Raw genomic sequence first — 27,818 nt, forward strand, 5'->3', positions numbered from 1 at the left:
CTGTATTTCAATTTACCATAAGTACTTATCGTAGGGGCTAAGGATACTACAGGCTACAATGTTTTAGTTTACTAGATGCTGACAGTGAAATCTTCATAAATAGGTGATTCGTACCCGTTCTTCTCAATTAGGGAAATTTAAGAAAATCCTCTCTGTACTTCCCCTACACTCCTTAACGAATATACATACATGCCAAGTTTCAGCTTCCTATGTCTAGTAGTTTTGACTGTGCGTTGTCTATCAGTCGTCAGTCAGTCACTCAGTAACGGAAGAGTTTTATATATACAGAAGATTATGTATCTAGATACCTACTATAACCACACAAACCAACCCTTTAGTTATATGCGACTGTTCTGACTACTGAGAGCAAAGCAGCGAAACTGAGCGCTACTGCGATTTGTTTTAATTAAATCTTCTCTTAAACTCTCTGTAAACAGTAGGTATATTTATAATGCAACGACTAATAAGCTACAGTTTACCTAGGTAAGGACTTATGAAGGTATGGAGTTAAAATAAGACTACAATGTTTTACTATAAAGTGTATAATACTTAAGTACTTTTCGTAAATGGCTAATTAATAACTATGTTTTACATAATTATAGGTATACCATTTCCATTATACGTATGTATAATTAGTAATTATAATTTACCTACTCGATAAAAGTAATAATGCAGATTGTATTTGTAATAAAAGTAGGTTTAATCTAAAACGTTGTAATTAAATACAACACTTTCCTGTCTTGTGTTTCTTGTATTAAATATGTATTTGTAATAAAGTAATAAATAGTGATGTTCTTAATTCACATGAGTACGAGGACTTCGTATTCTGCTGAGCTCCTTTCTTCACCATCGAAGGGATAGTAGCATGTGCCGTGGCTTGGCTGGATCTAGAAAGAAAATATGAAGATCAGTTAGAAACATGATTTAACGACTTCATTTCCCTGAAAGAGCAAAACAGGGTGCTTATTTTGAACATAACATTTTCTTTTTGCCCATTATGTTATTAGTCCCATGTATAAGGAGGTGAGCTTATGCCACATAATTCACAAAATCAAACGTCAGTTTTTAATGAGAATTTCGAAAGAATGCGCGACGAATCGAAAGGAATGCGATGTATCAAAGTTATTACGAGTTAAATAGCTTAAGAGTAGTAGCTAAAAATTATGGGTTAGTCAGTATAGTCGGAGTCAGCAGGACACATACATGCTCAGTGGATAGACAATGTAAGGTCCTTCATGGTGGAGCGCTAGTAGTTGGATACGAAGAGCTTAGTGTTGTGCTAGTAAATAGAAGCGGACAGAAACAGACTGACTGCCTCGTTGGTCGTTTGGTTGCCAGTGCGACTGCCGGGCAAGAGGTCTTGGGTTCGATTCACGGGTCGGGTAATGTATTAGGTACTGGGTTTTTTTCGGGTTTTCGAAAAGTGAAAAAAGTGGGTGTGCGTTGTATATAGTGGCATTACATGTATAGTACCGTAATGCAGCCCTGCCTATGGGATAAAAAGTGTAACGATATATGTATAGAAACAAACTGATCCTCATGGGTTTCCTTACCTTGCCAGGCGTGGTGCACCCGTCGTGTGTGACTCTGCCGTAGTACAGCTTCTCTCCGTCAGCAGTGACTCCTGCGGCTACTGCGCCGGGGGGAACCTCCCCACCAGTCGAGAACTGCCAGGAGAACATCGCGGGGACCAGCACCTGAAACCGGGGTAATGATGAGTTAGAACTGTCTTCTTACAAAGAGATAAACATCAGGCAAGCCAGCAATTGAATTGTGGCTTGGCGTTGAAGTCATTATAGTTCCAATAATTACCTCAAATTGGTCTTTGACGATTTCCTCGCCACCCCAGCAGACGTAGCAAGCGTTCTTGTTGGGGATGACCTTTGCGGGAAGGATGTCACCCTCATGTGGGGCTCTGCCGGCGTAGATCTCGTCACCATCCACGTCAGTGCCCACGCGCAGCGCGCCGGGTGGGATGGAGCGCTGGCTCAAGCATGCTGGGACCCAACGGTATGTACCTGAAGTAAACAGAGGAAAGAAGTTAGTTTAATTTCTTCCCACACATAATTTAACGAACAATTATGACTTTCATGGTAGACACAAGTGTTTTTGTTATGACAAAAGCCCAAATATTTCAACATAGACGAACACAAAAGAGATAATTCGATAGGCCATTAATGAGTACAGTGATGGAGAAAGAAAGACAACAAATGAGAATTAGTTTAAACCAAATAGGTACTCAATGGAAGATATTACAAAGAAACACAGAGTCGACGATGAAGTTCATGATTTTCCACATTAAGACAACACAGAAGCTACGGCCAAAACTCTATATGGATGAGAAATTGAAATTATTTTAAATTAGACAAACAAACTAATTAGTACAGAGACATGGTGAGACGTAAGTCTGGATTGGACAGTCACCATAAAGAGGATTGGCCTACACGTGGCGAACGATACAATCAAAAAATTACTCAGAGTTAACACCTTCAGTATACGCCTACATCAAGTTATCTATGAGAAAGTATTTGAGATTTGTAAACCCGGGCCACATATCGATACAGGTGTAATAATAGTTTACACTGTCCATTTGCACTAAGGTATTGCGATATTATTTTATCAACCGCTTTATCATGAGGACAAATATGTCCCGGATTAGATTACCGATTATAGATGCGATGCTGTTGTCTAAGAATTATGTGAGCTGATTAAAAAATATCGTGTTGCTTTGAATGATTTCTATGAAAAAATTATTGAGGGATTAATCTTGTTAATTGCTAATGTGAATGATAATGGTTCTAAGTACAAGATTCCTAGTAATCTGAGAAGGTGCTATCTCCGGGAACCCAATCCAGACTTACTCCACGGCAACTCGACAGTTTCCCCGGGCAATTCCGGCTCTGCGTTATCGACCACAGTGACTTCACCGCCATCGGGAGGGGGTGGCATTTCTCCTCCAGGGTAGGGATAGAAGTAGGCAGGGTGCATGGGGTAGAAGACTACTCCGGCTGCCCCAGGGGGGTACATGTGTGCGGGATGGCCTGGATGGCCGGGAGGGGGAGGGAAACCGTGTGGCGGTGGTGGCGGGGCACCCCAACCATAATAGCGCCGATCTGCACAATGACGCTTTCATTCATTTTCGAGTAAAAACACAGGTACAAAGATACACTTGATATTGTCATTGATAGTTGCTACGTCAACTGGTCTTGATGAGAATTGGTAAGGAACTATGTAATGTTTATCTACTCCTTTATTCTGTACCTATGTGTATAGTTCTTCACAGACTAAAACATGACCAACAAATATGTGTATTTTTTTTATTCTATACTATAGTATCTGATAATTTTATGATTCACTGAAATTCTGTGCCATTTCGATAAACATTAAACATAGGTATAGGTTGATAAACGGACAGATTAATTTTTAGTGCTATAAAAATATATTTTTCATGGACAAGCGAAACTATTGATAAAACACAATATGTACGGTAGTGAGTTTGTTCTTTTGATTTCGTAATAGGTATTGATTACCTCTGTAATATTTTCATTTCTACACCTGTTTATACATGAATGTACTATGGATATTTACTACATGACTACCTACCCATACATCTAATCCTTTTATGAATTAATAAATAATTTTATCAATGCTTGATATGTAATTGTAGTTATTAAATCCAACAACTACATACCTGTTTTTCAAATACTTAAATCGTTTTATCTTTGCAGGAAAATGTTTCAATTATTGCATCTATTTTATTTTTCAGTAGTATATATTATTTTCATTATCGTCATCGGGATGATGACGATATATGAAAATCAAAAATCTATTTAATCCGTCAGTTAGCTAATGAAAAAATATTAGGCGCCTATTTTTTTGTCATATAAGATAACAATACTAGTGTAAAATGAATCAAACATTAGGAGCAAATATGTCATTTCTAGTATGAAATGTACCTAGACGTCACGCGATATTTCAAAACTATATATCTTCTTGTTTCCGTAAAAAAATAAATATTCTTTATCTAATTTTGTAAACTAATCTACAAGACGGACTTTGAAATAAAAATTTATCATCTACCCTATTGTTGCTCAATACTGTCTACAGCTTACTCATATTGTAATACTTGTTCGTGTTTATTTTACACTTTATTGTTTATCGATGAATAACACCTCGGGCTCAGATTAGATACAGGTGCTGAATAAGTGTTCGAAATATCCTGTACACTCGTATTTATCAATTGTAAAGTTATCATTAGGTTAATCATCTTAGTGGGAATTTTATATGTTTATCGAACGATAATGTATTTTCCTGTTCACACTTTATAAAACTAACTTATTATTTATAACTTCTATTGTATCGATACTAAAGTTGATGCGTTTTGAATGGTTCTTAGATGGAGATAAATTGAGAAAGGCCTATTAAGGTTCCTTGAGGCATTCCTAGCGACTTTGAATAGACAAACATTCTTTGGTCAATAATATCTTATACGAATTTTATTTGTATGTAAAGAAAAGACAGTTAAAAGAAAACATCTTGTACGAAATAAACTTTAAGAAAATGAATATTGCTCTCAACACGTATCCCATCATATCAACAGCCTATAAGTGGCCACTGCTAACCAAAAGCTTCTTCTCACATGGAGAAGGTTTGAGTATTATTCACCACGCTTGCCTAATGCGGGTTGGTCTAAAGTCTAAACAGTAAGTAATAAAAAACAGTTCATGAAATACACAAGTAAAAAAATAAGTAACGATGTATCTTTTACAAATGGACGGGTTCCACGAAACTTGGATTCTTTGTCATGAAGTGTAGAAACCACATATATGTAGGTACTGATGGTTTTAATCATGTTATTCGTAAGGTAAAACCCATATCTATTTCGGTTTAAAGTTGATATATCTTTTTACTATCACACAAGGTGTGTTGCGTTAGATACTAATCGTTAAGTATTATCAAGGAAATTCTGATTTAACTGAAGTATTAATAAATGTCTCTGTCTACACTGGTATCTTTAGCTGCATTGTTTGAACTGAAAACAAATGTAACTGCGCGTGAAACATTTACATGACAAAAGGTCCACCGCAAACCAAATAAAAAGAGTCTACAGCTAGAATCTTCTCTCTAAAGATGTTATTGTTTGCTGAAAATCAAGTATTTTCCAACAATATTAGACTAAGTTCAGTCAAAATGCACTTTGAAACTGTTTGAAAAATTTTGTCACTTGCAGCGTCTGTTTTTTTATCTCCATCTACCCAAATTCGAACGTTATCGTTTTGTTACGAATTATACAAATTGTTTTATTGCTGTATACGTGTTTACTTCTAATTGGCTGCCTACTTATTGACAACAAAGAAACTTGATTATCAACTAATTTCTCCACAATTACTTTGCACCAGGTTGAAATAATTAAACGTTGAATGCTTAACGAAATTACTGACACTCACATCAATACTACCTAATATTAGTAATTAGTAAAAGCACCATAAAAATGTATGTCATGCAAAATTGAGAAACACGATCGTCCGGTATTTCAGAGTACATTCTAGTAACTATTATTATCACATATCTTATCACGCTTTATCTTAAAAACTCACCTGCCATGTTTTCAGTGCTCTCGCTCGCAAGTGACTGCGTTCCCTCTGCGACTTGCTGTTATTTTATTACAAATGTAGGGTATTGTATAGATAAGAAGGCATCGCTTGTGGTTTGATAATAATTAATTGTTAGCAGAAGAAAGTGTGATTGCACTTTTAAGTATTATTCAATGTTGCAACATTGAGTGTGTATAAGTGCTTCTTACTCTTCTGAGTAATATTTTTCTGCACTTTAGCGAACATCCTAAATTGTTTTGTACGGCTACGCAAACTATATTAAAAATATGCCTCGTTTAGAACCCATAGGTGAAGTGTCTAGTTCCTAGTTTATTGCAGTTTTCCATTAGACAGGGAAAATGTAGCATTTTATTTGGTTCACTAGACCAGTAACCTTATTCAGGTGATTGAATGAGTGAACTGAAACTACTCATCTGAATAAAAATGTGGGAACAACATATTTGCTTTCGTAAACTGTCTCGGTAAGACATTTTGAATACAATGTGAGGAAAATGGATTACGAATAACTTTATTTACTTAGGTGACTAACATAACATAATGCTAATAAAACTAATGTTAGAGCATGTCCACTTCTCCACGTCACGACGTATCGTCAACGTGGAACGGTGCGGTAACTTAACACGGTACGTTGACGTGACGTGCAAATTTACGTTAACGTAACGTAAAAAAGACGCAGAAACGGCACGCAGACTGCACATGACGTATTCTGCTGCTGCTGCTGCTGTTGTTAAAAAGACATTGAAGACATTGAAGCGAGCGCATCGAGCTACGTCGGCTTACGGCGACGTGACGCGCCGTCACACGGCGACGTTGCCTTATCGGGTGAAGTGTGATGTGAAACATGAACGGTGAACGTCATCATTTTACCAAGCAAGGGATCTTACATAATGATAGTGACGAAAATTAAATAAAAATGCAATAAATCAGAAACAATTTAATAAGAACAAGTCTTTAACGCTTGCATCACAGCTCTGGATATAACTTGAAATTCCTTTAGTGCTTGCTCGGAGCTGGACCGTTTGAACTCCTCCATTGACGCAAATGCTGCCACGAGGTCTTTGAGAACACTATTGACTACTTCAACCATTATTTTATGATTAGGTCTTTCAGAAGACTCTGCGATATATATTGCCGCCGACACCTATAAGTTGAAAATAAACTTTCGCTTCAAATGAACATCAGGCGATTAAAACATTGTCCAATATTACCTACCTTAGATTTCCAAGAGTCGAGTACTTCTGCCATTACGAAAGACTTGTCTTTTACTCCGATATTTTTTAAATTGTGGCGTAACAATACTAGGTGATGACCCCGACAAACATCTGGAACAAATTCATCATCATTAAATGAAAATGCATTGTGTTTCGATGCCTTTTGTGTTTTTATCTTACCTTTAACACAATCCTTTTCGTCTTCTCCGTTAGGACAGTTGTTTTTTCCGTTACAAATTGCGTCAATGGGTACACTTATATTATTAGTGGCATTACATGTATATCTGGTTAGCAGAGGTTCTGCCTGACAAGCATGGATACAATTCTTGCTGCATCTACGCAGAGCGCAGAGTCCATCTCTACAGTAACACCCTTCTGGGGATATTAATTTCTCGTTTCCAGTGCGAGATAGTTTAAGAGCATGTATCAATTTTTCGTTGATTGACAGTAAAGTAAGATAGTGCTCGTCCAATTCATCTAAGCTAGCTGTTTGCATAAAGTCATCGAAAATAGAGACCAACTGCAGAAAACATTCATCTCTTAGAGATTTTATAATGTGACTGTCATAATTTGTTTTAACAGTCTGCTTTTGCAATTGCCGAACTAGACTATGCACTGCGAGCACCTTATTGCGACTATGTTGATACTCGTAGGATTTAGACTTTTCTGTTAAAAGATCTAACAATTTGTTGTATTTCTTTATAGCATCAAATTTGGTAGAAACTATATCTGAAACAATAAATATAACGAATAAAATATTAATAACATAATTTTCGTCTGCAGTTTGTTTACCCAATCAAGAAAAGAGGAAATTGTAATATATCGGTAGGTACCATTATTAAATAAAAATTAATTGATATTTTACCTGTCGTGCATTGCGACTCATCAGTTTCATCAAAACAATCAAGTTTGCCATCACATATGATATCTAGTGAGACACTCGTTGCACTGTTCAGGGCTTGGCATCCCCAATGGTTTAAATTGTATCGTTCCCAACATATGCGTTTACATGTGGCCTCACACTGTTGGTCCTTACAATACTGTCCTTGACAAGAGCATGATTTCGGTGACCAGCCGGGATCTCGTGGTCTTTCCACAAGATCATCGAATTGATCATTGAATTTTCGAGTATTGTTCAAGTATTCATCGGGATCCACCGCAGTGTGTGCACATAGTGTCCCGTCTAGAGTGTAAGACAACGTACTAAGAACCACATTCACGTGGTTCACTGTCTTTTGTATAAATATATGATCATGTTTTGGATCATGGTCTTCAATCATTTTATATTGTAAGATTTCTATTTCAGTTCTCAATATATCTCGCAATATTTGATTGTGTGATGATAAAAGGTAACCATTTGCTGATGTAAAGCAATTTCGATTGATGGAGCTTTCTATATCTGTCATTACAGCAGCAGCTTTCCGTACCATTTCCATTGCTAGAAAACAAGTATCAGTTTGTTAATATACAGTTCCGAGCTAAATTATTTGAGATGGAAAAGTTACTCAACTATAAAAATGGTTAGTTTTATGTAAATAATAAAATAATAATTAGATTGAAATTAAAATCAAAACGATACAGTTACGCTTACGGCATATAAGTATAGTAAATATTTAAGTAGTTGTCACCTTGTGCCGTGCAGTTCTCTTCGTCACTTTTGTCCAAACAGTCAACAATGCCGTTGCAGAGATGTATAATGGGTACGACTTTATGGTTATCATCACAAGTAACTTTGTTAAAAGCTTGAATTCTAATACAAGTATCCTCTATAACATCATTACAGCGTGGGTCTATGGAAGAATCATTTAACGAATCAGATATTAGCATTTTATATTTGTTAACTTCTTCCATATTGAATTTAACATCATTTAGCGCTGTTTCACCCTTATTTTCTTCCATAGTCGGTTCGTTTAAATCCTTTAACGACGTGATAACTGTACGTCTTCCGTCTATGGGTTGTCCAAGCATTTTTTGAATGGATAGGTCGAGACCTTTTGCTATAAGATTACTATATGTTTTAAGTTCGTCATGTTTGTTGTGAATCAGAATGTGTTTTTGCTTAGCAGAATCCATTATTCTTTTCTTAATACTTGCCAATACCTGTTTCTTACCCTCAATTGTTTTAGCATCTTTCAGAAATACTTTCGCAAGCAACTCAATTTTACTGGCTATATCTTGAATAACTTCTTTTTTTTCATCTTTATCTATTGTAATCCGAGATTTTTGAGGTTCCTCTCTGGTTCTTAATAGAACACTTTTTCTTATAATTTCAGCGGGTTTCTTTTTATCGTCGTCATTAATAAACGCTTTCTTTTTAAACTCTTCCATAATGTACTTAATATATTTTTCTGCATCGGGCCCCATTGATTTAGCAGATTTTATCAATTTATTTTCAATTTGTTTTAAAATTACTTCCTTTTTTTCGTAAGGAGCTTTAGCTAAAGCGGCTAAAGTTAAGTTAGACACTTTTTTCATAATTTCTTGTATAATCATTGATTTAATTGCGTTATTATTAGAATTTGTCTGGGCTAAAAGGAAATATTTAAATATTTTCTTTATTTATTAGAAACCTAATTTTAGCCATGGTTTGAAATGTTACTTATTCATGTAGCTTATTACAGGATTCATTATTTTTTTAATACTTAACAAACTTACCTTGAGTACAAAATACAAATGTTAATAAAAACACTGTAACAAAATAAAATCTCATAAACTTTACTTCTTTGCACAAAAGCATTGTAAATTTCTTGCCAATTTCTCCGTAGAACCATTAACAATCCACTAAAACAGTCGTTAAACAATATGTAATTATAAATTGATGAGATACGGAAATAATTAAATTTTCATTAAATTAATTATCATAAAGATAATTAGGTACAATAGAAAATGCGTTATGTACTCGTATTTAGTATTATTGTACATAGTTATGTGATAAACACATTATAAATGTCGTAAATAAACACTTTTAGCATGAGAAAATTTTACTTTAATTGATTTTTGTAGGTACCTAGTTGAAGTTTTAATTCGTATCGTCATTTATTCACGTAGTACCAATACGGTAGTACCTATAATTTTTTTAAATACAGATGATTACTGTTCATGGAGATGTTTTTGATTTCCATCTCAAAGTGTTATTCTCTGCGGTTTAACATATTTCAGTATATCTAAAAAAACAGTAACAAAACGCAAAAATAACTGTCAAAGTCACACTGGTCAAGTGTCAAATCACCGAAGTTGTCAAACCACAATATAACCTCAACTGTATCATTTTATTTTATGGCCTAAAATAATAAATATTATTTTCCTAACTGCATAGAAGCAAGAAATAATTCAAATATGAATATTTCTATTATAAAACTTCTACAGGTAAAATTGATTATTTGTTTTATTATACACATAAAACGTTTCAATTTGGTTACCTAATTTTTTACTGTTGGTTTTTATGTTTACTCTTTTTATAGTCGGGTTTCGGTACCAGCAGTGTTATAGCGCAATGTTCACCAATACTAGCATCTCAACTGCACACATCTGCTCCGCTATGCCGAGTGGTATCAGGGAAATACAGGATCACGAAGAAACGAGACAAGCCACTAACATACGAAATGGCAAATCCTCCACATTACATTGCTCACCGAAAATCATGGAACTCTTGGAATACTTGTAAGTATCTACTAAAATAATTATTAAAATAGTGGCTGTGTCAGTCAAGCTTTTAAAACGACCTGCAATATAACAACCAAAACCTGTCTTTTTAGCAAATTTAAAGGATGGCCTGAGAAGGTCTGAGACAGCGGTAGAAGATGAATTCATTAGAAGGTTTATGACTGGTACATGGCATGGCCTCGTTTGCAGTGAGGTAAGCATAATAAAATCATCTTGTTATGGTATTTACCATATTTAGAAAATTGAGATTAATGATCACCCAATTGCAGGTTATAATCAAACGGCAATTCAACCACATTCGAGTCGCTGCTATCATCAGGCGAGCTGTGTCACCCACTAAAATGTATTTCCTACTTGGCTACACAGAAGAATTACTCTCCAACTGGCTGCAGTGTCCAGTCACCCTTGAATTACAAACGGTTGACAGCTTCAAAGATGTCGTGTTCAAATATATTTAATGTTACTGTTTTATTTGTAGTGTAGTAATTAGGATTAATAAAGTGTATATGAAAATATTATATGCTTTGTTTTATTGTGCATATTTAGTATTTTTTTAATATTTTTTCTTTTCTTTACTACTACAGCCTTTGTAAAGTTTTGCTAATATATGTTTAAAAATATAACAAAGCAAAATACATATGTAGGTAATATTAAAGGTTGAAACAGTATGCTTCCCAATGTTAGCTTTTAGGTTATAAATAAAGGGTAGTGATAAAGGGAACAAATGAAAGTCGAGTATTAAAATTCATCTTATAATTTTTGATTCCTTCAAATATACATAATGTATCAACAAACAGAACAGCGAGACGCGGGCCGCGCGGGCGCAGACTACGCCACACTCGGGCACACAAGCACACCCATGCGCACGCACACAGCCGCTCGAACACAGTATCGAGCCGCGACCGAACTTCTGCACATACGCTTTGTACTTTTATAGATCTTTATACACTTGTAGCGAAACAAACACCGGTTGTTCCTGTGACTACGGGTATCATAAAAGTACTGCATTAAAATCAATTATTGCGGTCTCACCATTTGCTTCAAACTGTCCACAAAGCCAAGCGGTGTCCGTTTCTAAATCTGAGAGTACATGTAACATTCCCTTTTCAAATGACAATTCCCCTAAATTTCTCATAAATGCCTATGGTGTCTCTCTCAGGTAAATTTGTATTGTCTATCACAGTGTCGTAAAGCATTTGTCCTTACATACTAGTGAGTTAAACATTGCGATCTTATCATTAAATCACCATAAAACACATTTTGTAAACTCGTTAAGGTGCTTCAGAAAATATTTTTAATTATCATGATATCCATTTTAAAGTCTCAAACAGTCTTTCATATTGAGCTAATTCGGTGCCTGTGGAATGTCTGTCGTTCCTAGAAGAAGGCTAAGTGTTCCGTAGCTGTGTCTGTCGGGCTCAGTGTGCGCAGAAGTCCAACCGGCTGACAATATGCGACGGCTCGCTCGTTGTTTAGCATTAATTGTTATCGAAATTACATATTTACAAATTAAATATACACACAACATGAAGGCTTCTGTGGTTCATTCGAATAACTATCCAAAACTTAGAAGCATCGTTGAAGCCTCCCGTTGGAACAACTAACAGGAGAATACAACACAGTTATGAATATTTACATTAAACAGAAATGAAGATATGATACAAATATTATGTACAAATAAAATTATTCCAAAAGGAATTATCAATAGCACAATATTGAAATATGTATTAAAAAGACGATTCAATAATAATAATTATGGAGAGGTTTCAACGACACGAACAGAAAGTGCTTTTCACAATTTTGGATGGCATCAGTTTATGTAAATCAATTAATATAATTACAGTGGAATATAACAAATGTAATGTGCGATAAAAATTCCTATTTCAACGCTACACACTGCTACAACTATTAAGTAAAAATGTCCATCAAAATTCTATTAAAAATAAAGAGATCATATATGTTCTACAAATAAGATAAACTTGTTGCAATAAAGCTCTAGATTATTCATAAGCGATACTTACGCACCGTGGTTGTGTTCTGTTGGTTTCTTTCAATACTGTATAGTTTCGTGGAGATAATAATATCTCTCCTCTCTCCACTCCTGCATCACATATTGCTAAACATTTCATTTTGTAACGAGTAGCAATATGTGTTGCAGTACAAATAATGAACGTCGTGGCTGTAACTAGACGCTATTTTTAATTAAAATGGCAAACAAAGACTGCGTATATTATAACCGAAGGCGTAAGTATAACTCAGAATACAGAATCATGTAAAGCCAAATCTTAGTAGATAATTGTTGCCCTATTGTATTGCTATTGTTCCGAGGTGGACTGTAGTCCTAGTTATTATGCTTCATAAGATATCGTATCGTATAATTAGGTACTGACAACACGGTAAATGCAAAAATACTCACTACTATTTTAAAAATCTATATGTGGTTGTTTTTTTCTAAAGTGAATTAACATTGGATTATTTCGAATACTCACGTCAACTTAAATTTAACATTTGAATTTCGTGTGCTATGAAGGCAAATTGGATATTGTACGCTGGAGCCGTGCCGCCGCCATGTAACTAGAGAGGATGCAACGTCGCGCGTGCTTTGTGCTCGGACAGCGGAGCAGCTCCAGCGGGTGACGTCACAACAGTCTTACAAACCTACATTAATTTACACGAGTACTAGAACAAGATCATCATGATATGATTTTAAATCTACTGTACTTAGAAAAATTATACAGCGTCAGTAGTAAAATTTGATTCGTATAAAACTTCATTTTAACTCCATTTATCCTAAAAGTAATAATTCAATATACCCTTTTTATGATTTGGCTTAATTTTTCTTCACAATACATCAGATAGATTACAAGAGAGACGTATCCCTATCACAATCACATTAGTAACATTAAAAATTAAATACAACAGCACCTGTCGTTTGATATACATAATAATATAATATACTGAATAAAAATATTCAAAATTAATTATTCGATATAAATAATTCCGATGGAGATGACAAAAATAAGCGTAGATACAACTATGCAGTGGTCCAAATAGTGTTTGTTTATAATAATATAGGTGAATAATTTTTTGTTTGTAAATATCACTACTTATTCCGAAGAAACAACTAACGCTTCACAACGAGAACATTGCGCAAGAGATCGATCGATCGTACACGGCTGGCTACAACGACGCGGTTTTGAACGTCTTCAGAGGATGTTTCAAAATCGTTCGCTCTGCAGCGAGTCGGATGCGATGCGTCGTCCTGCGCCCTGACTAGCTACTTACAGAGTTCCTGACCGACCGACCAGAAGGCGCGCAACACTCGCGACGCAATAACCACGCCTACAACTATCGACACTCACACAAACATTTGTACTACGCCAGTATGCTATACCCGCTATTACTAACTGGAGCGGCTCGCCGTCGGACGCCTCCGGAACATCAATTAAAAAACTTACTAAAACTAAAAATAAAATGCATCTAACATCGTTTCGCAATTTTTGATCGGACCTCTCGTGAGACGACGCGAATACTGAACAAGTTACAAAACCAAATGAAACACCTTAACAACTAACGATAACTATTTTGTGAATAGTAACAATGATACGTAAATTCAAATGGGGGAGGGTCTCGATCGTCACATAACAAAATTATAACCTACTTACAGCTAGGGAGGGAGGCGTCCGGTGGCGACTCACCGCCGAAGGATACCATTCATATAAAACTCAAGACTTACACTAAGCTACACAACTCTCCACTTACATACGCAAAACTCACAAGGGGGTACGGGAGATAGAGGGAGGGGTATACATGTCTCGCTGAGTAGTTTGTTGGTACACTCGATGTCACAATTAACCTAACTCCGGCCAAGCGGCCGCCGCTCTACTTTGTTCAGCGCCACACCGACTACCGACAATCCAACCGAACGTCATCGAGTCTACAATACCGACGGAAATCCTAACACTACACGAAATATTACATTTACCGATCAGTGAGACAGTCTTCGCGACTAAGAAGTTCACGTAACACTGGACATTAACCAAACGGCGTAAAAAGGACAAATCATATCCCGCGAAGCTCGAGCACTACGCTTCAGCCGGGGAAGACGGGGACTAACACAATCCGACTAAGGAAACGGATGCAAGTCATGTTTGTGGAGACAATGTAGCACCTCACTATCAAAGGCACTCAATTGTCATTAGTCATTACAGACTCTACTTGTGTATTTTGTATCTATTGCTTTGATTGCTTTAGGTTACATTACTTCTTGCAGGACTGCATTAGGCACGCAACGACTTATTCAAATAAAATAGAATGAACGCAAACATCACTATGTGTACATGTTCCGCAGCCGTTCCACGGAACGCGAACTAGTTGTTTGTCACAGTTCACAACACACAACGTTCGTGTTAGATAATATCTTGAAACAATACTATATCACTTCACATTATCACTTAGATATTTAAAATTTATTGCACACACGTGATGTCACTTTGTAGGCAGTGTTAGATTTAACAATGGTCTCTATATAAAACTTTATAATAGTTAATTAAGTATCAAAAATAATTCAAATATTCTATTACATTATTAAAGATTTATGATAGCTATCTTACAACCCGGCCCTGAAAGTACCAACTATTCGCACTATGTCTAGTAGTCTAGTATAACAAGTTCGTAAGTACGAGTACGTGCGGGCGCCCCGCGGGCCGCGCGGCGTGGCCGAGTGGGCGGCGCGGGGCGCAGCGAACACTGGCCTCACTGATCCACACACAGCGCAGTGGACGCGCCAGGACTTCAGGCCCTCGCGCCTCCACCGCTTCACAGACACGTACATTGCATTATAATCCCAAAAATATTATCTAAATAATATACAGTGGAGGAATTTATTTCACTAATTGATAAATGGACGTTTGAATCTCACACATGAGGACTTTGATGTTACAAATAATATTAATTATGTAATCGACTGTATCGTCAGTGCCGCGCTCTAACTGAACAGTAAAACACCAGATCGGCGCCAGGAAATTAAGAAGTATTAAATGAGACACGAATGTGGCGCTCTGGTCATTTTACTTTTCCCCGCGGACACGACTACGTTGCTATTTAGTATTCCTCAACTGTATAATATAATACATCGAAAAACTAAGCGTAAAATTGCTGTCGTAATCGACTGAAAAAATATGTATCTTTACGATTCTTCCATACAATTTTATTGACACAATAAGCGTAGGTCATATTTTAGTTCATTCATATTTTATTGAATCAATATTTAAAATTACAACTACATAATTTTAGTCAGATTCGTTATAAACAATTGCACTGTCATTCGGCACGCACAACTAACAATTTCTCATAATGTAAAGGCGTTCTAACTAATGTAATACTAACAAATCTAGGCTCCGTTATCTGTTCACTGAAACGTAAAGAATTCAACTAGTTGTAGCAACAACGCGGGCGGCCCGCGCCGCCTGCCGAGCACCGCTTCACTTTGTACTCTCCGAGGTACTGCTGGCAGTGCTTGTATTGCCTGATTGGACTATATTTAAAAATATATAACCACACCTCGAAGCACGAACTTCAGCGGTATCAGGCAAAGGATTCCTTTATAATATATTTCTCTAAAATATTTCGTTCATTTAACTATTATAGTAAAATCTAATTTGCTTTAACTAATCAACTCACAGGCTAAACAGGATCGTGTTAACTTCTATACTTTATTGAGCAAAACAAAATTTCGAGACAGTAATTACTAGGGCACTAATTCAGAACTAATGTCCAGTGAAAAGAGAACGACGTTCGGTATCATGTGTAACGGTATACAAAATACATTTGTAACTATCAACTAAACTAACGTCCAGGTCGGAGACGCGTCCAAACCATGCGATAACAAAAACAACGCAGAGTATACTATGAGATGATTTAAGTAAGTACTTAAGACTAAGTTATTTGTACATAAACGATTCATAAGCTAGTTACTGATATTTGTAAAGTATATTTTAGAGTGAACTTTGATATTAGTTGTTGTAGTTTGAAATATTCGACCTACTATATATTTTTCAACAACGAATCAATATTTAATTTGACTTTAATCAGCACAGTTAACAAGTTGCATTAATTTGAGCATTGCCTAGATCTCGGAGAGCGTATCCAAAGCTGTGCATGAAACATTTGTTCAGGAAATGTGAGCGAGAGAGGAAGTACAACAGACAGAGAGGCGACACGTAGCACTGCAACGCCGCCTGCGATCTAGGCAAGCTTTTGGTCAGTTTATTTAAAAATAGATAATAGACATAGAGCGAGTTGGGAAAAGTAGAAGTTTTTATAATCTCTTATGAAAGTAGTCAATGAGGGTAAATATAGAATTCGTAATTTGCGTCTACTTCTTCCAATCGCACGAACGAGTCGGTGTGAGAGAGTGACAAGTTTAGTATAATGGAAGCATAAACGTCTGTGGTTGGCAACAGTCCGGTGGCGCGGAGTGCGGGGGGTGGCGCGGCGTCGCTAGAGGGCGCTGTGGCGCTTGTGCTTGCGCGCGCGCGGGGACGCGTGCTACCTGCGCCCGATCAGCCCGTTGGAGTTGGCGCCCGCCGTCGGGGACATCTCCAGCTCCACCAGCAACGGGAAGTGGTCTGCAACACACACACAGGACATTACATTCACATACTTCATTGACCACATAGGCCGCACTATGGTAAAAATAATTATAACTATGATTGGTTCTTTCCACACTTTATGTAATTATTTGCTTTATTTATTCCAGCTAGCTGACAAATAGAACCGTATGCCGTTATAATGTTACTTCACGTCAAAATTTTTGCGGTGAACTTAAGGTTAGTGCGTTCAGGCCTAAAAGATACAATGAATAGCAGTATATTCTCACCTGAAGGTATGTGGGGATGCGGACACCCGACTACCTTGTGCTCCCGGAACCAATCCTGCGACAACGGCCCCAGGAGACCAAGCGGTGTCATTGATTGCTTGCTATAGAATATGTAGTCGATAATACCCTTGAAGTCAAACCTGAAAATAAGAAAATATAATAATTAACACTATGAAACAAAAGCTACATACATATGTCATCACCCCTACTCTTCCCGGGGCCGAGCAGTAGCGTTCCCTGATTAACATAATCCTTTTACATTGCGATCTATAAGCCACATACCAAGTATAGAGATTATTGTATGAGAGGAAGACCACAGTAGTATGTAGTAATGTAACCCAGTAGTGAACTGTCAAGGAGGGATTTTGATGATAATTATGAAATAAAAAAATATCAGGAAAATTAATTCAACATCTGAATCTGATACCGCAAATTCAGAATGTTAAAATAATGTAATTTAATATGGTAATGCAATATCATTCGCTGCTAATCTTACGGAATCGTATTGCGACACTGCTTTAAAAAGTAACGGTGACTAATTTATACGAAAAAATAAATGAATAAGTGAACAAAGTTTGTTACAAATTCAAATCAAATACCTGTTTTATCGTCACCGGCCACGCTAATATAATAAATGTAAGTTTGTTCGTCAATCACAATGAAACTACGGATTTTGATGAAATTTGGTTATAGACAGGGTATGAGCTGACTTGGGTGATAGGATAGTTTTTATCCCACGGGAACGCGGGCGAAGTCGCTGGCAGAAGCTAGTTGAAAATAAATGGGATATGAGGATTTGGGAGGGAATTAGTTCTCCGATAACTTTTTTATGGGATATGATGGCAAACGAATCATCTGATGTTAAGAAATCTCGGACACTCTTAACAGCAAGAGATACAAATTACAGCCAGGATTTCGGGATAAGCATTAGGGGTATGATTGCGCCGCTTTTTCATGGTTCATGTTTTTTTTTTAATGTCTATAATAATAATACTCACGTATAGTTCGTATAGGGCATTATATCTTCGCTGTATGCTGACGCGAGTTTGAAGTTGTGCGTGAACTCGTGTTCAGAGCCGGGCATGCGACGCAGCGAGCCGGCGTAACCCAGCTCTTTGAAGTCGCGGTGCTCGGATGACACACGACCTGATGATAGGAACTCTACCACACCTGGAAAGCAAGATAGTTGTGGTTAATAATTATAATAAATGTCATTTTTGGACAATAATAGGTGATCGGATCCCCTTATAGTCTAACACAAAGTATACACATAAGATATAGAAATACTAAGTGCCATGGGCACTCAGTCTGCCCCCTACGTAGTCGAAAATTATTTAAAAATATATTGTAAATTAAATCTCAAAATGGAAACAATCTTACGTAACCTTTATCCGTTCTTGACCTACAAAGCACAGCAATAAAATTCCCCTCCTAAATAAAGTTTTGCTCCAAAAAGGCAATATAGAAAATGAAGCAATTGATTGATTTCGAGATAAATCACATAAACCGGGGCCGTATATTATGTCCTAGCAACGAACGTAGGCTTAGCAAATGTCGTAAAGTCCATATCGAAGCTATCATTGTTTCGGGTACACTCGTAAATGACAAAGAGTCAAATAAAGTGTCTAAGTTAGTGGCGTTCTGTGACAAAACAGGTCGATAAATCTGTCTACTTACTTAGTTGTGCTTTGTGAGCTTGGATCTTTGGACTTGGGTATTCAAACATATCTATGTTTTATTGCGATGGGATAGTCATTAATCGTGTGTCAACTACACATTTTGCTACTGAATAGACATTACTTATTTAGCAATGAATCTTACATACACTACAAATGTAGCTATTAAAAGAGCACGACATGTAAAAAACCGTTTCTCTTAGGGGACCAAATCGTAGACCTAAAATCGGAAACTTGAAGCTTTCATTCTACAGACATATTTGCAGTCCCAATTCCTTTAGTAACATAGTTTGACTTACCACTATCTGGCAGCGAATTGAAGTCGCCACACAGCAGTAGCTGCACGTTGTCTCTCTGGCCCGCCAGACGCAACGACCGCGCCGACTCGTCGAGTATCGTCCGCAGCTCGTTGCTCAACATCATCGTTTGGATTAACTTCACGTCACAAAACTCCGGGTCCCAGTGTATATGCGCGGTGCACACCAGGATCGGTTGACCGAGCATCGAAGAATCTGTTGGTAATCCTGTAATTGGAAAAAGAAATGTGGTCAGAACTGGAAAGAGACGCAAAATATTTCCTTCATTTTCCGTTTCTACCTTCCGACAACCTAAATGAATTGTTGTACTGTAATTAGAACTAATTTCTGTCTGACACATATTTTGATAAACTTCGTATGAAAAATCTGTGTTAAAAGAAAAAATATGTCACCATACCATAACCCTTACGCTTGAAATTATGCTAATGGCTACTAATGAGTCATCAAATTCCACACACAATTTTAATTACACCCTAGTTTAACACGAGTACAATGTAATCCTCAGCAGAGTGGTGGCTTGGTAAGCGAATGCCTAGTTAAATATTCCTAGTAATTCTCTCACACGTGTTCACTATCACATAACTCTGCAAGCATCTCGTAACATGTAAATGATTACATAATTCGCGAGATTATTCTCTGAGATAATTTAATTAAATGTAATTAAGAACTGAGAGATCTGCCGTAGAGTTAAATTTATAAGGACGGTAGACTCATAACGTTTTTTATTCGAAGTTACTCATAGCTGGTTACCGGCTCACGTCTCATATTTTACGAGTAAAAGTGCTGTAATAAAAAGGCTAAGAATTTAATTTTTGCTAAGAGCTATTGGTCAAAACGATAAGCTATCTACAGTCTAGTAAAAGCAGGACATGCATTTCGTTCCTGTCTGGTGTTATGAAGTGGTTATCAAGAACCGTCAACGCTTGCTTGATAATTATAATCAAGCACTTAGAACGCACTTTACTTAATAGCGAATATCTTAGTTTTCAGGTTTAAATGGGAGTAAAGGTAAATGTGTATGTCTAATGGGGTCATGTGGATAGTTATGATATGGTGCGTATACACTGGTGAGGAAATGGTTTTATTTAAGCAAGCACTTGCCAACCCGCGTTGAGCAAGCGTGGTGATTAATGCTCAAACCTTTGCAGTGTGAGAAGAGGCCTTCGCTCAGCAGTGGGCACTTATAGGCTGTTGATGATGATGTTGTTGAAGCAAGCACTTCAGTGGTTACGTAATATCTGATATGGTTTCTAGCCAGTTTAGGACAACAGTACATGATGTTATGTATAGCCTATAAAGCTCGCTCGCGTTTATAGTTCATCGTGTTTATGTTAGCCGACATTATATGTACATAGTGGACGATTATTCACTTTTAACGTTCAAGTTTAAGGTATAACATGAGGTTTTATTTTAAAATGTATTTCGATATCCAATTGTGGCCAAATAAAGGAATATTTAATAAATAAAAAAAAATGCCAACAAGTCAAAGTAAATCATGAAAACCTTTTCCGATTAATTTCCAATGGCAATATTTCATAAACCAACATTATTATGAGTTGTTGACTTGTTACTTTATTTTCACCGAGCGCTGCATGTACGTGTTCCGCGTATAGAGAAAGTACTAAGAAATCGATTGCACAGTTTTTAGGTTAATAGACAACCGATAATTACGAGACAGAATGACAGAAAAAACCGTCACGCTTTTTATCATATTCTTTTAGAAATTCGCGCCGGTCGGTGCTTCTACAAATATTTTTTGTTAAAACTAAATTAAGCTGTAAAATTTTATTTTTTGTTATTACAATCTGAATTCTATGCATAGTTTTTGGGCCATGACACGAGCGATGACGGAGGTCCAACGGAAACGGAAGTAAATAATGCGATGACGTTGAAAGTTCGCTTGTTACTTAAGTTTTTTGTTGGTTCGCTTCTGACGGAGGGCAGTGCCGCAGTGGCGTTATATATTTATGAGGATGAGTGGCGAAAGAGCCCTCATAAATTCATATTTAAATTACAACGTTTGCGTCAGTGGCTCAATTAAGGGCTAAGAGCGTAAGCGGCCGCTCATACTTTATTTAATGTTAAGAATTGCGGTAGAGCTGGATGTTTTATCCTTTGAAATTTTAATGGGAGAGATTTACTAGTTTAACGAAACGTTATTTCGTAATTTGCGTTGAATTTATTTGTGTTACTGCTTAATTTATAAAGCTGGTAACAAAACGTAGATCTATTTTTGACATAATTCACACTTTTGAGTTGTTGAAGACTTGGTTTTAAAAAGAGCTAGTTATAGTATGTTTATTGGCACAAATGATTGCCAAAACAGAGCGATACATTTGTTCGCCCGCCCGAGGGCCACACGCAACCGAATGCATGCTACAATTATGTACTCACCATTTTCCCATGCTGCCTCTTTCGTTTTGATAAGTGCTGCCAACCCTATATTGTCCTTTGGCATGACACGGTTTAACATATTATCTGATCCCTCACTGTTAGCCATTGCCAGTTGGTTGAACTCTATAAGGTGCTCCTTAACTAAAGCGAACCTGCAATACAAAGTTGATCATAAACATCTGTACAAAACAAATAAAATTTTATTAACACATTTTATAAACGGCGCGACGGAATGAAGTCATAAGCTTTTGATATTTTTTCTTGAGCTGTAAAGAGTGTATTGACTTATAATCTATGCGTATGGTGAGCGGTCGGTGGTGGGCGTATACACATCGTGTCGCTCTCGTGAAGATAAGTAAATCCTAGACTTTATTATATTGTTAAAGATAATGTAGCTATCAATGCAACACTAAACTATGTTATGGAAATGCAAATGGCATGCACACTGGACATAGAATAAGTAATAAATCTCTTTCAGTTCGAAATGAAAATCCAACAAATGAAATATTTCAACTATTAATACTTTAAGAGTCACCATGTCGTATAAATCCTAATTAATAAAGTAAAATATAAAAGTTGTACATACTTTGCAGATCTGAAGAAAATAGCGCATCCGTCGACATACTTTCTTTCTGATTCGCCCATGGTCTTGGCGCGGGACTTGGGGGAGAAGATACCATCGTAGCCATCCTGCTTCAGCTCGGGCAGGAAGAAGTTGTAGAATTGGTCTGTTTCCACTTCCTATACAAAGAAAGGTAAGGTAACACAATATTTCTTCTAAATAAGAACTCTTAGGAAGGGTTCAGGTTCTTCATACTTCTATTTTTTTCTTAAGTATAGGTTCTATTACTAACCTGTAAGCTGATGATGTCGGCTGAGTAATGTCTAATCTCGTCAAGGATGCCCTTCTTCCTGTAGTCCCACTCGAGCGCCCAGCTAGGGCAGTAGCCGTACATCTGTCGCGTCGCGTACTTGTCACATAGCACGTTGTAACACATCACTGTGAATATACCTGCAAACGAAACAAACGGCGCATTATCGTAACTGAAAGTAAATCGTACTGCATAATTTACTCGTATAAAGGAGATGGCTAAATGACTGACCCAGGCATAATAACAAGAATACGAATTTCACGCTAACCCGTATCATTTAAATATTCACTTATGAATTATTTTGTGTTTAACTAATTCTTATAACTTGGTGAACAAAAATTAACAAAAATAAGTTTCATAATTGATTTTTTTCTGTTGTGGTTTGACATGACAACACGGAAGTAAGTACTGCAAGATATTATTAGGACATTAGTTTCCCCGAAAATCAATTCGAAATAATTAAACGAACATCAATTTTTAATAACGGTAATATAATGACTTTTTTCTGAAACCAAATAATTGTAAATGTTTTGATCGACACAAAATATATATTTTGTATAAGATTGCACAATCTTACTATATATTTTGTGTCTGTCCTTGGTTACTTTGTGTTCATTATCTAGTATAAGCAGAACTGTTTACCTATCTACCTCATATATAAATAACTTTCGGCTTAGGTACCTCAAAACGCCTTGGAAAAGTTCAGAGCAATGTTATATTTTGAAGTTTTTGTAACGTTGTTTGACGTAGGAGCGCTACTTTATTTTCAGGATTGCGCTGATATGCCAAGTTTCTGGACCTTCTTAACTACAAAATATCAATCTTTAATTATGCGGCTTTATTTATTGCTAGGTACCATATTTATACAATATTTATTTGTACGGGTTACGACGTCCATACTTTGGTTTAGCCGTGTCCTTTCTTTTATTGCTACCCTAGTTACTCCAGTGCTAATTTCGTATCAAAGGCTTATTAATGAGTTTCAGATGTTCAGTTCAGTATCACATTACCACCCTATAAATACGGAACGTGAAGACGGTTCTGAATAAGTTGTAATTCTTTCAACGTCTGTGTCACCGCGTCGTTTTTCTCACGACACCATGTTAGGTGAGCATCACCAGCCAATTAGCTAGCTCCGACATTTTGTTACCAGTGTCCGCACAACTCGCGTGACAGATAAAAAATGTTCCAATTAAAATGAGAATCTTATTACGCTCTACATGCAGCAGGCACGCGACACAATGGCTTTGCTTTTTCTAATCATATCTCACATGCGGCCGCCGCGGCCAATGCTCCGACCACACTCGGTTTAGCTTGTTGTTTTAGGTCACAGATTGAAAATAGAAGTTTCCGATTTATCAACGATTACGACGATAAATTAAATGACACGACGAATGAAACTTAAGTTTCTTCATACATATTAAATGAAGCGCTTATTTCTGCACAATGACGAAATCTATATGAAACGGATATGTTTTCGTTCAGCCCAGCTGAACTAAGGAAATTGGGCATCATAACCGTTCTGCGAACAGCGACGGATTCATTTCAACGTATCCACTTATTACGTAAACTAAGGTGGCACGACTGTGCTCTCTCACGCTCCACACCATTATCTCAGATTTATGCGGACGCGGCGCGCTCGCACCCGTCTCATTACGCGAATCAAAAGGCGCGCGCTGCGCAGGACGATGAGGGCCGCTCGTCTAAATGTCAACTTCGTGGAAGACCTTGGCGATGCAATTATCTAGATTTAATCGAGCCGGTCTCAGTCAATCAGAAGACAAAGAACCGGGAGTGTAGCTTGTAAGACAAAGCGGCGCTGACGGGCACACGACAGCTGGAAGGACAAGACAATGCGTGGAGATCGGCCGCAGAGCCGTAGTCCGGACAAATTGATAACGATCGCGCGGTGCGCTCGCGCTCATGCTAATCGACACAAAGTCAAAGTCACCTGGCGACACTCGACGACGATCAATACAGCCGCAGCACGTGCTTCAAATACGTCCATTGTATGCCCGATGCGAGCGCGCGAGACGCGGCGCACATGCCAAATGTCGCGAAACAATACACGCATCGATAATCGCTCGTTGTTTAAGGAACTACGGGCGAAACGAAAGCTCTACACCAACACAATAATAAATGGTTATGTTGTCGAACAAGTGAACGCGTGTCTTCATTTCAAATAAATCGACGACGATGATGAAATAGTACGTGAACGAAGCACAAACAATGGGAGAAGGTGACACTAACTGCGTGTGGTTACAATATTCCTGATAGCTATGACCATTGTGCACTGTACGTTATGGTTTTAACGCCAAAGCGTGGGCATATCAAAGATGCCATGTGTATATGTTGTAAAGTAAATTTACTAGTGCACGCAGTAAAAAATATATGAGAGTAAAAAGGAAAAGGTGCGCCGACGGAAGTCTGCCGACTATTAAGGCATGTCACGACGATCTACCAGGTACATATTGCACGGATATAGCAAAGTGCAGTGTTGCTTCACACGTTTACCCTGAACAATACTTAGGAGTTTTATGGAGTGTGAACAATGCACAAATCACAACTTGCTGAGAAGTCCATTTGTAAAAATTTCAAGTAATGATTTCTAACATTGATACAATTCGTGAGAGATCAACAGGCTGTTTTTGCGTAGTGAAGCCAGCTCATTAAAATCGCTTTAAGCACGCGGAGATTTTCTATTTGGATTGGCGTTGTAAAGAACTCATTAGATCACGTTCGGTCAGAGCCCGGTGTGATCGACAATATGACGTAAGAAGTCTCAATAGGTGCTAACAAGATGTTGTTAGTGGGAGTTGAGGCGCAACATCGGTAGGTACTTGTTGCCGACCGCACTGCTTCATAGATTTCACCTTCAGTTAATGGGAGCGAATCATGCGATTTTGCTCAAATTTTAAATTAATTTCAAGAATAAGAGCAACTTTTTTGGCCACTGCTATTAATTATATTAGTTTGTTGATTAAAGCATTGAAGGGACCGTATGGTTACTAATTAAACTATCAATAGCCAAAGCTATTAAATTACCACCTACAATGGAGTCTTATTATATGAATGTACATTATTAGCTGCTTTCAATCTCTTTCATAATCGAAAAACAGTAAAGGTATCATAAAAGCATCCCCATTTTTTGTTCATTTAGTTTAAAGATAATTAGACCTTTAGAAACATGAATTATGGATAGTTTCTTAATACAAGCCTTAATTAATCAGGCCATCATTCTTTGCCAATACATATTTGATTAATGGCAATTTGACAAAAAGAAATGAACAAAGTCATCGTGTATTGTTTGAAAAATTAAAATAGACTTCGGATGAATACTGACAAGGTAATTTAGAACATTCTAGAAATTCATACTAGTGAAAATGACAAATTGCATGAAGGGTCAGTATGCAAGAGGAGATAGTTACCATGTATCAAATCGAATATGTTGAGAGTCAAAGATTTCTCTTAGAATTGCTGACAGGTGTAGAGAGCAAAGATGCATTCGCTAAATTATGAACACACATTAATCAAACAAGCAGAGGTAACGGCTAGCTAGCGTGAAGCGTCGGAGTTCGCGAAACGTGCATGATTTAAGAACAGGGAGATGGTGTGAACAGTTATTACGTGGCAAGATTGTGTCGATCAAAACATCTCACTCCAGTGTTTATGCGGGCAATAAGAAAAAGAAATAAACCAGTTAGCTATCGGAGCTCATCTGAATATAATGGGAGGAGGCGCACAGACGTCTGTTTATTGGCGATGCCATTACGTGGGCATTTTGTATCACGACAGACGTAGGAATTATTTATTCAAGTGTTCAAGTTGTAAACGTCTATTGTTTCACGATTTTTACTCAACTAAGAAAGGTCACCTACGCATAAGAGCATTGAAAACAAACTTTTATAAACAAGTCAGTTTTCTTATAGTAATGTAGTTGACTCATGCTGTACCTGCAGACCTTACTTTGTTCAATCCGTAAACAAACAAGCTGTTGGAACATACTACATATTTGTCACACAATCTTGGAACCTTATATGTTGCTATTGCTCGACTTGCTACCATCAACTGATTTCAATACCTAGCATATGAGTATAAGAACGAAGGTTTGTCGGCTGTCGTCTGAGATACTTGTTTACGTCTCTGTGTGATTTATTTCCTGTCTGAAGAGAGTAAGGTATCTAGCATAAGTTTTGCGGGATCTGCGAGTTCACGGATGCGAGGAGGTCGCAGCCAATGTCTCTCATTGTGCATTGTTTATCCGCGAATGGCGAGACGAAGGGCATTTCCTCTCTTCCCTAGCAAACTGACCATGAGAGCGACTAAGCGCGATCGACTGAATCGGTTACTAAGTGTATTGTAGATCGCTTCCTATTTACGGTCCATTGATTATTAAGTAAATACGAGTAAGCGCAGTAAGTACCAGTAGCCACCATGTAACAAGAAGGTCGAGACCGTAATGGCGTTGTATAAGTGTCCAGCTTCATGGATGGCTGGTCTGATTTACGCAATGCACCGTGCACGTAGTTAGTATGAGCATTTTAACAAATGAAGAATGTAGTATATGCACCGGTATTAATTATTTGCCAATAGGTGTAAGGTCTTCCAGTGCCAGCTAGGCTCGAACGTCCGCTTTGATTTATGTAAATTGGGTACGCGCATCGTGCGTCGGGAAGCGGCATGAGTGCCGGCCAAGAACGCGTGACGGGATCTTAACTCTGTCGGCATACACTTCACGATTAGTTGTTACTTAGAACTCCAAGCTAAAATAAATTTCAGAGAACTCAATAAAGTGCACTGCCAGAGCCAGAAAATGTTGAAGCTTTCTGTTACAGTGCAGTGAATAAAGATTTTCTAGTAATTGGGTTTTCTATCTGAAGAAACAAACCAGATATACTGATATTAATACGTGCAATTTCAACAGTAGTGTTTTTGATCAAATAGAAATTATACTGAGAAATTATTAACGTTATGAGTACACATGTACAAAGTTGTCACTGTCACATTGGATGCAATAACTTGTAGTGATCGCGTCTGGATTAGTGAAATGGGTAAGATAAATCGACCGCAGACGAGGAAGCTCCACCTATCGGAATTATTCAAATGTCATACAACGTTAACTGTGTAACGGTATCAGATGAAAGACTGCAAGTTGAGACTGAAGCAGGACCAAACTAGTATCCCTGGGGT

The 27,818-nt window shown here is 37.3% G+C and overlaps 4 protein-coding genes across 5 annotated transcripts in view; 1 reads left to right on the top strand and 3 right to left on the bottom strand.

Moving 5' to 3' along the window:
* Positions 1-526: 526 nt before the first annotated feature.
* On the bottom strand, positions 527-5,765 carry LOC118269595 (uncharacterized). Of its 2 annotated transcripts, XM_035584775.2 has the most exons (5): positions 5,598-5,764; positions 2,862-3,113; positions 1,813-2,018; positions 1,554-1,697; positions 527-887 (listed from the first exon to the last, which is right to left on the bottom strand). In XM_035584775.2, exons 1-5 carry the CDS (start codon positions 5,602-5,604, stop codon positions 801-803), a joined length of 696 nt encoding a protein of 231 aa, XP_035440668.1. In that variant the 5' UTR covers positions 5,605-5,764; the 3' UTR covers positions 527-800. The 2 variants fall into 2 exon arrangements, with proteins under 2 accessions (XP_035440668.1, XP_035440669.1); XM_035584776.2 differs by lacking the exon at positions 2,862-3,113 and having other exon boundaries at positions 5,598-5,765.
* A 769-nt stretch (positions 5,766-6,534) lies between these two features.
* LOC118269594 (uncharacterized) lies at positions 6,535-9,982 on the bottom strand. The gene is made up of 7 exons (XM_035584774.2): positions 9,834-9,982; positions 9,482-9,607; positions 8,455-9,354; positions 7,692-8,264; positions 7,007-7,555; positions 6,828-6,937; positions 6,535-6,756 (listed from the first exon to the last, which is right to left on the bottom strand). The coding sequence occupies exons 2-7, from the start codon at positions 9,561-9,563 to the stop codon at positions 6,550-6,552; spliced, it is 2,421 nt and encodes an 806-aa protein (XP_035440667.2). The 5' UTR covers positions 9,564-9,607; positions 9,834-9,982; the 3' UTR covers positions 6,535-6,549.
* A 61-nt stretch (positions 9,983-10,043) lies between these two features.
* On the top strand, positions 10,044-11,007 carry LOC118269596 (28S ribosomal protein S24, mitochondrial). Its single transcript, XM_035584777.2, has 4 exons — positions 10,044-10,192; positions 10,288-10,486; positions 10,582-10,682; positions 10,759-11,007. Exons 1-4 carry the CDS (start codon positions 10,163-10,165, stop codon positions 10,945-10,947), a joined length of 519 nt encoding a protein of 172 aa, XP_035440670.2. The 5' UTR covers positions 10,044-10,162; the 3' UTR covers positions 10,948-11,007.
* A 220-nt stretch (positions 11,008-11,227) lies between these two features.
* LOC118269600 (CCR4-NOT transcription complex subunit 6) overlaps positions 11,228-27,818 on the bottom strand; it is a 130,233-nt gene continuing 113,642 nt past the window's right edge. Inside the window, exons 6-12 of the mRNA XM_035584780.2 lie at positions 22,611-22,768; positions 22,343-22,497; positions 21,757-21,908; positions 19,345-19,569; positions 18,368-18,539; positions 17,370-17,509; positions 11,228-17,118 (exon numbers count right to left, since the gene is read on the bottom strand). Coding sequence (XP_035440673.2) covers positions 17,039-17,118; positions 17,370-17,509; positions 18,368-18,539; positions 19,345-19,569; positions 21,757-21,908; positions 22,343-22,497; positions 22,611-22,768 — 1,082 coding nt within the window. The 3' untranslated portion in view covers positions 11,228-17,038. The remainder of the gene's footprint in view (positions 17,119-17,369; positions 17,510-18,367; positions 18,540-19,344; positions 19,570-21,756; positions 21,909-22,342; positions 22,498-22,610; positions 22,769-27,818) is intronic.

The sequence above is a fragment of the Spodoptera frugiperda genome, chromosome 30, assembly GCF_023101765.2.
Source record: "Spodoptera frugiperda isolate SF20-4 chromosome 30, AGI-APGP_CSIRO_Sfru_2.0, whole genome shotgun sequence".
Taxonomy (NCBI): domain Eukaryota; kingdom Metazoa; phylum Arthropoda; class Insecta; order Lepidoptera; family Noctuidae; genus Spodoptera; species Spodoptera frugiperda.

Coding starts and splice junctions, on each gene's coding strand:
- LOC118269595 (XM_035584775.2), bottom strand. Junction 2,019..2,861: donor AACTGTCGAGTTGCCGTGGA/GTAAGTCTGGAT, acceptor TGTTTACTTCAG/GTACATACCGTTGGGTCCCA. Junction 888..1,553: donor GGTGCACCACGCCTGGCAAG/GTAAGGAAACCC, acceptor TTTTCTTTCTAG/ATCCAGCCAAGCCACGGCAC.
- LOC118269594 (XM_035584774.2), bottom strand. CDS start 9,563: ATGCTTTTGTGCAAAGAAGTAAAGTTTATGAGATTTTATTTTGTTACA. Junction 8,265..8,454: donor AGAGAACTGCACGGCACAAG/GTGACAACTACT, acceptor CTTGTTTTCTAG/CAATGGAAATGGTACGGAAA. Junction 6,938..7,006: donor CGAAAAGGATTGTGTTAAAG/GTAAGATAAAAA, acceptor AATTTGTTCCAG/ATGTTTGTCGGGGTCATCAC.
- LOC118269596 (XM_035584777.2), top strand. CDS start 10,163: ATGAATATTTCTATTATAAAACTTCTACAG. Junction 10,193..10,287: donor CTATTATAAAACTTCTACAG/GTAAAATTGATT, acceptor CTCTTTTTATAG/TCGGGTTTCGGTACCAGCAG. Junction 10,683..10,758: donor ATGGCCTCGTTTGCAGTGAG/GTAAGCATAATA, acceptor ACCCAATTGCAG/GTTATAATCAAACGGCAATT.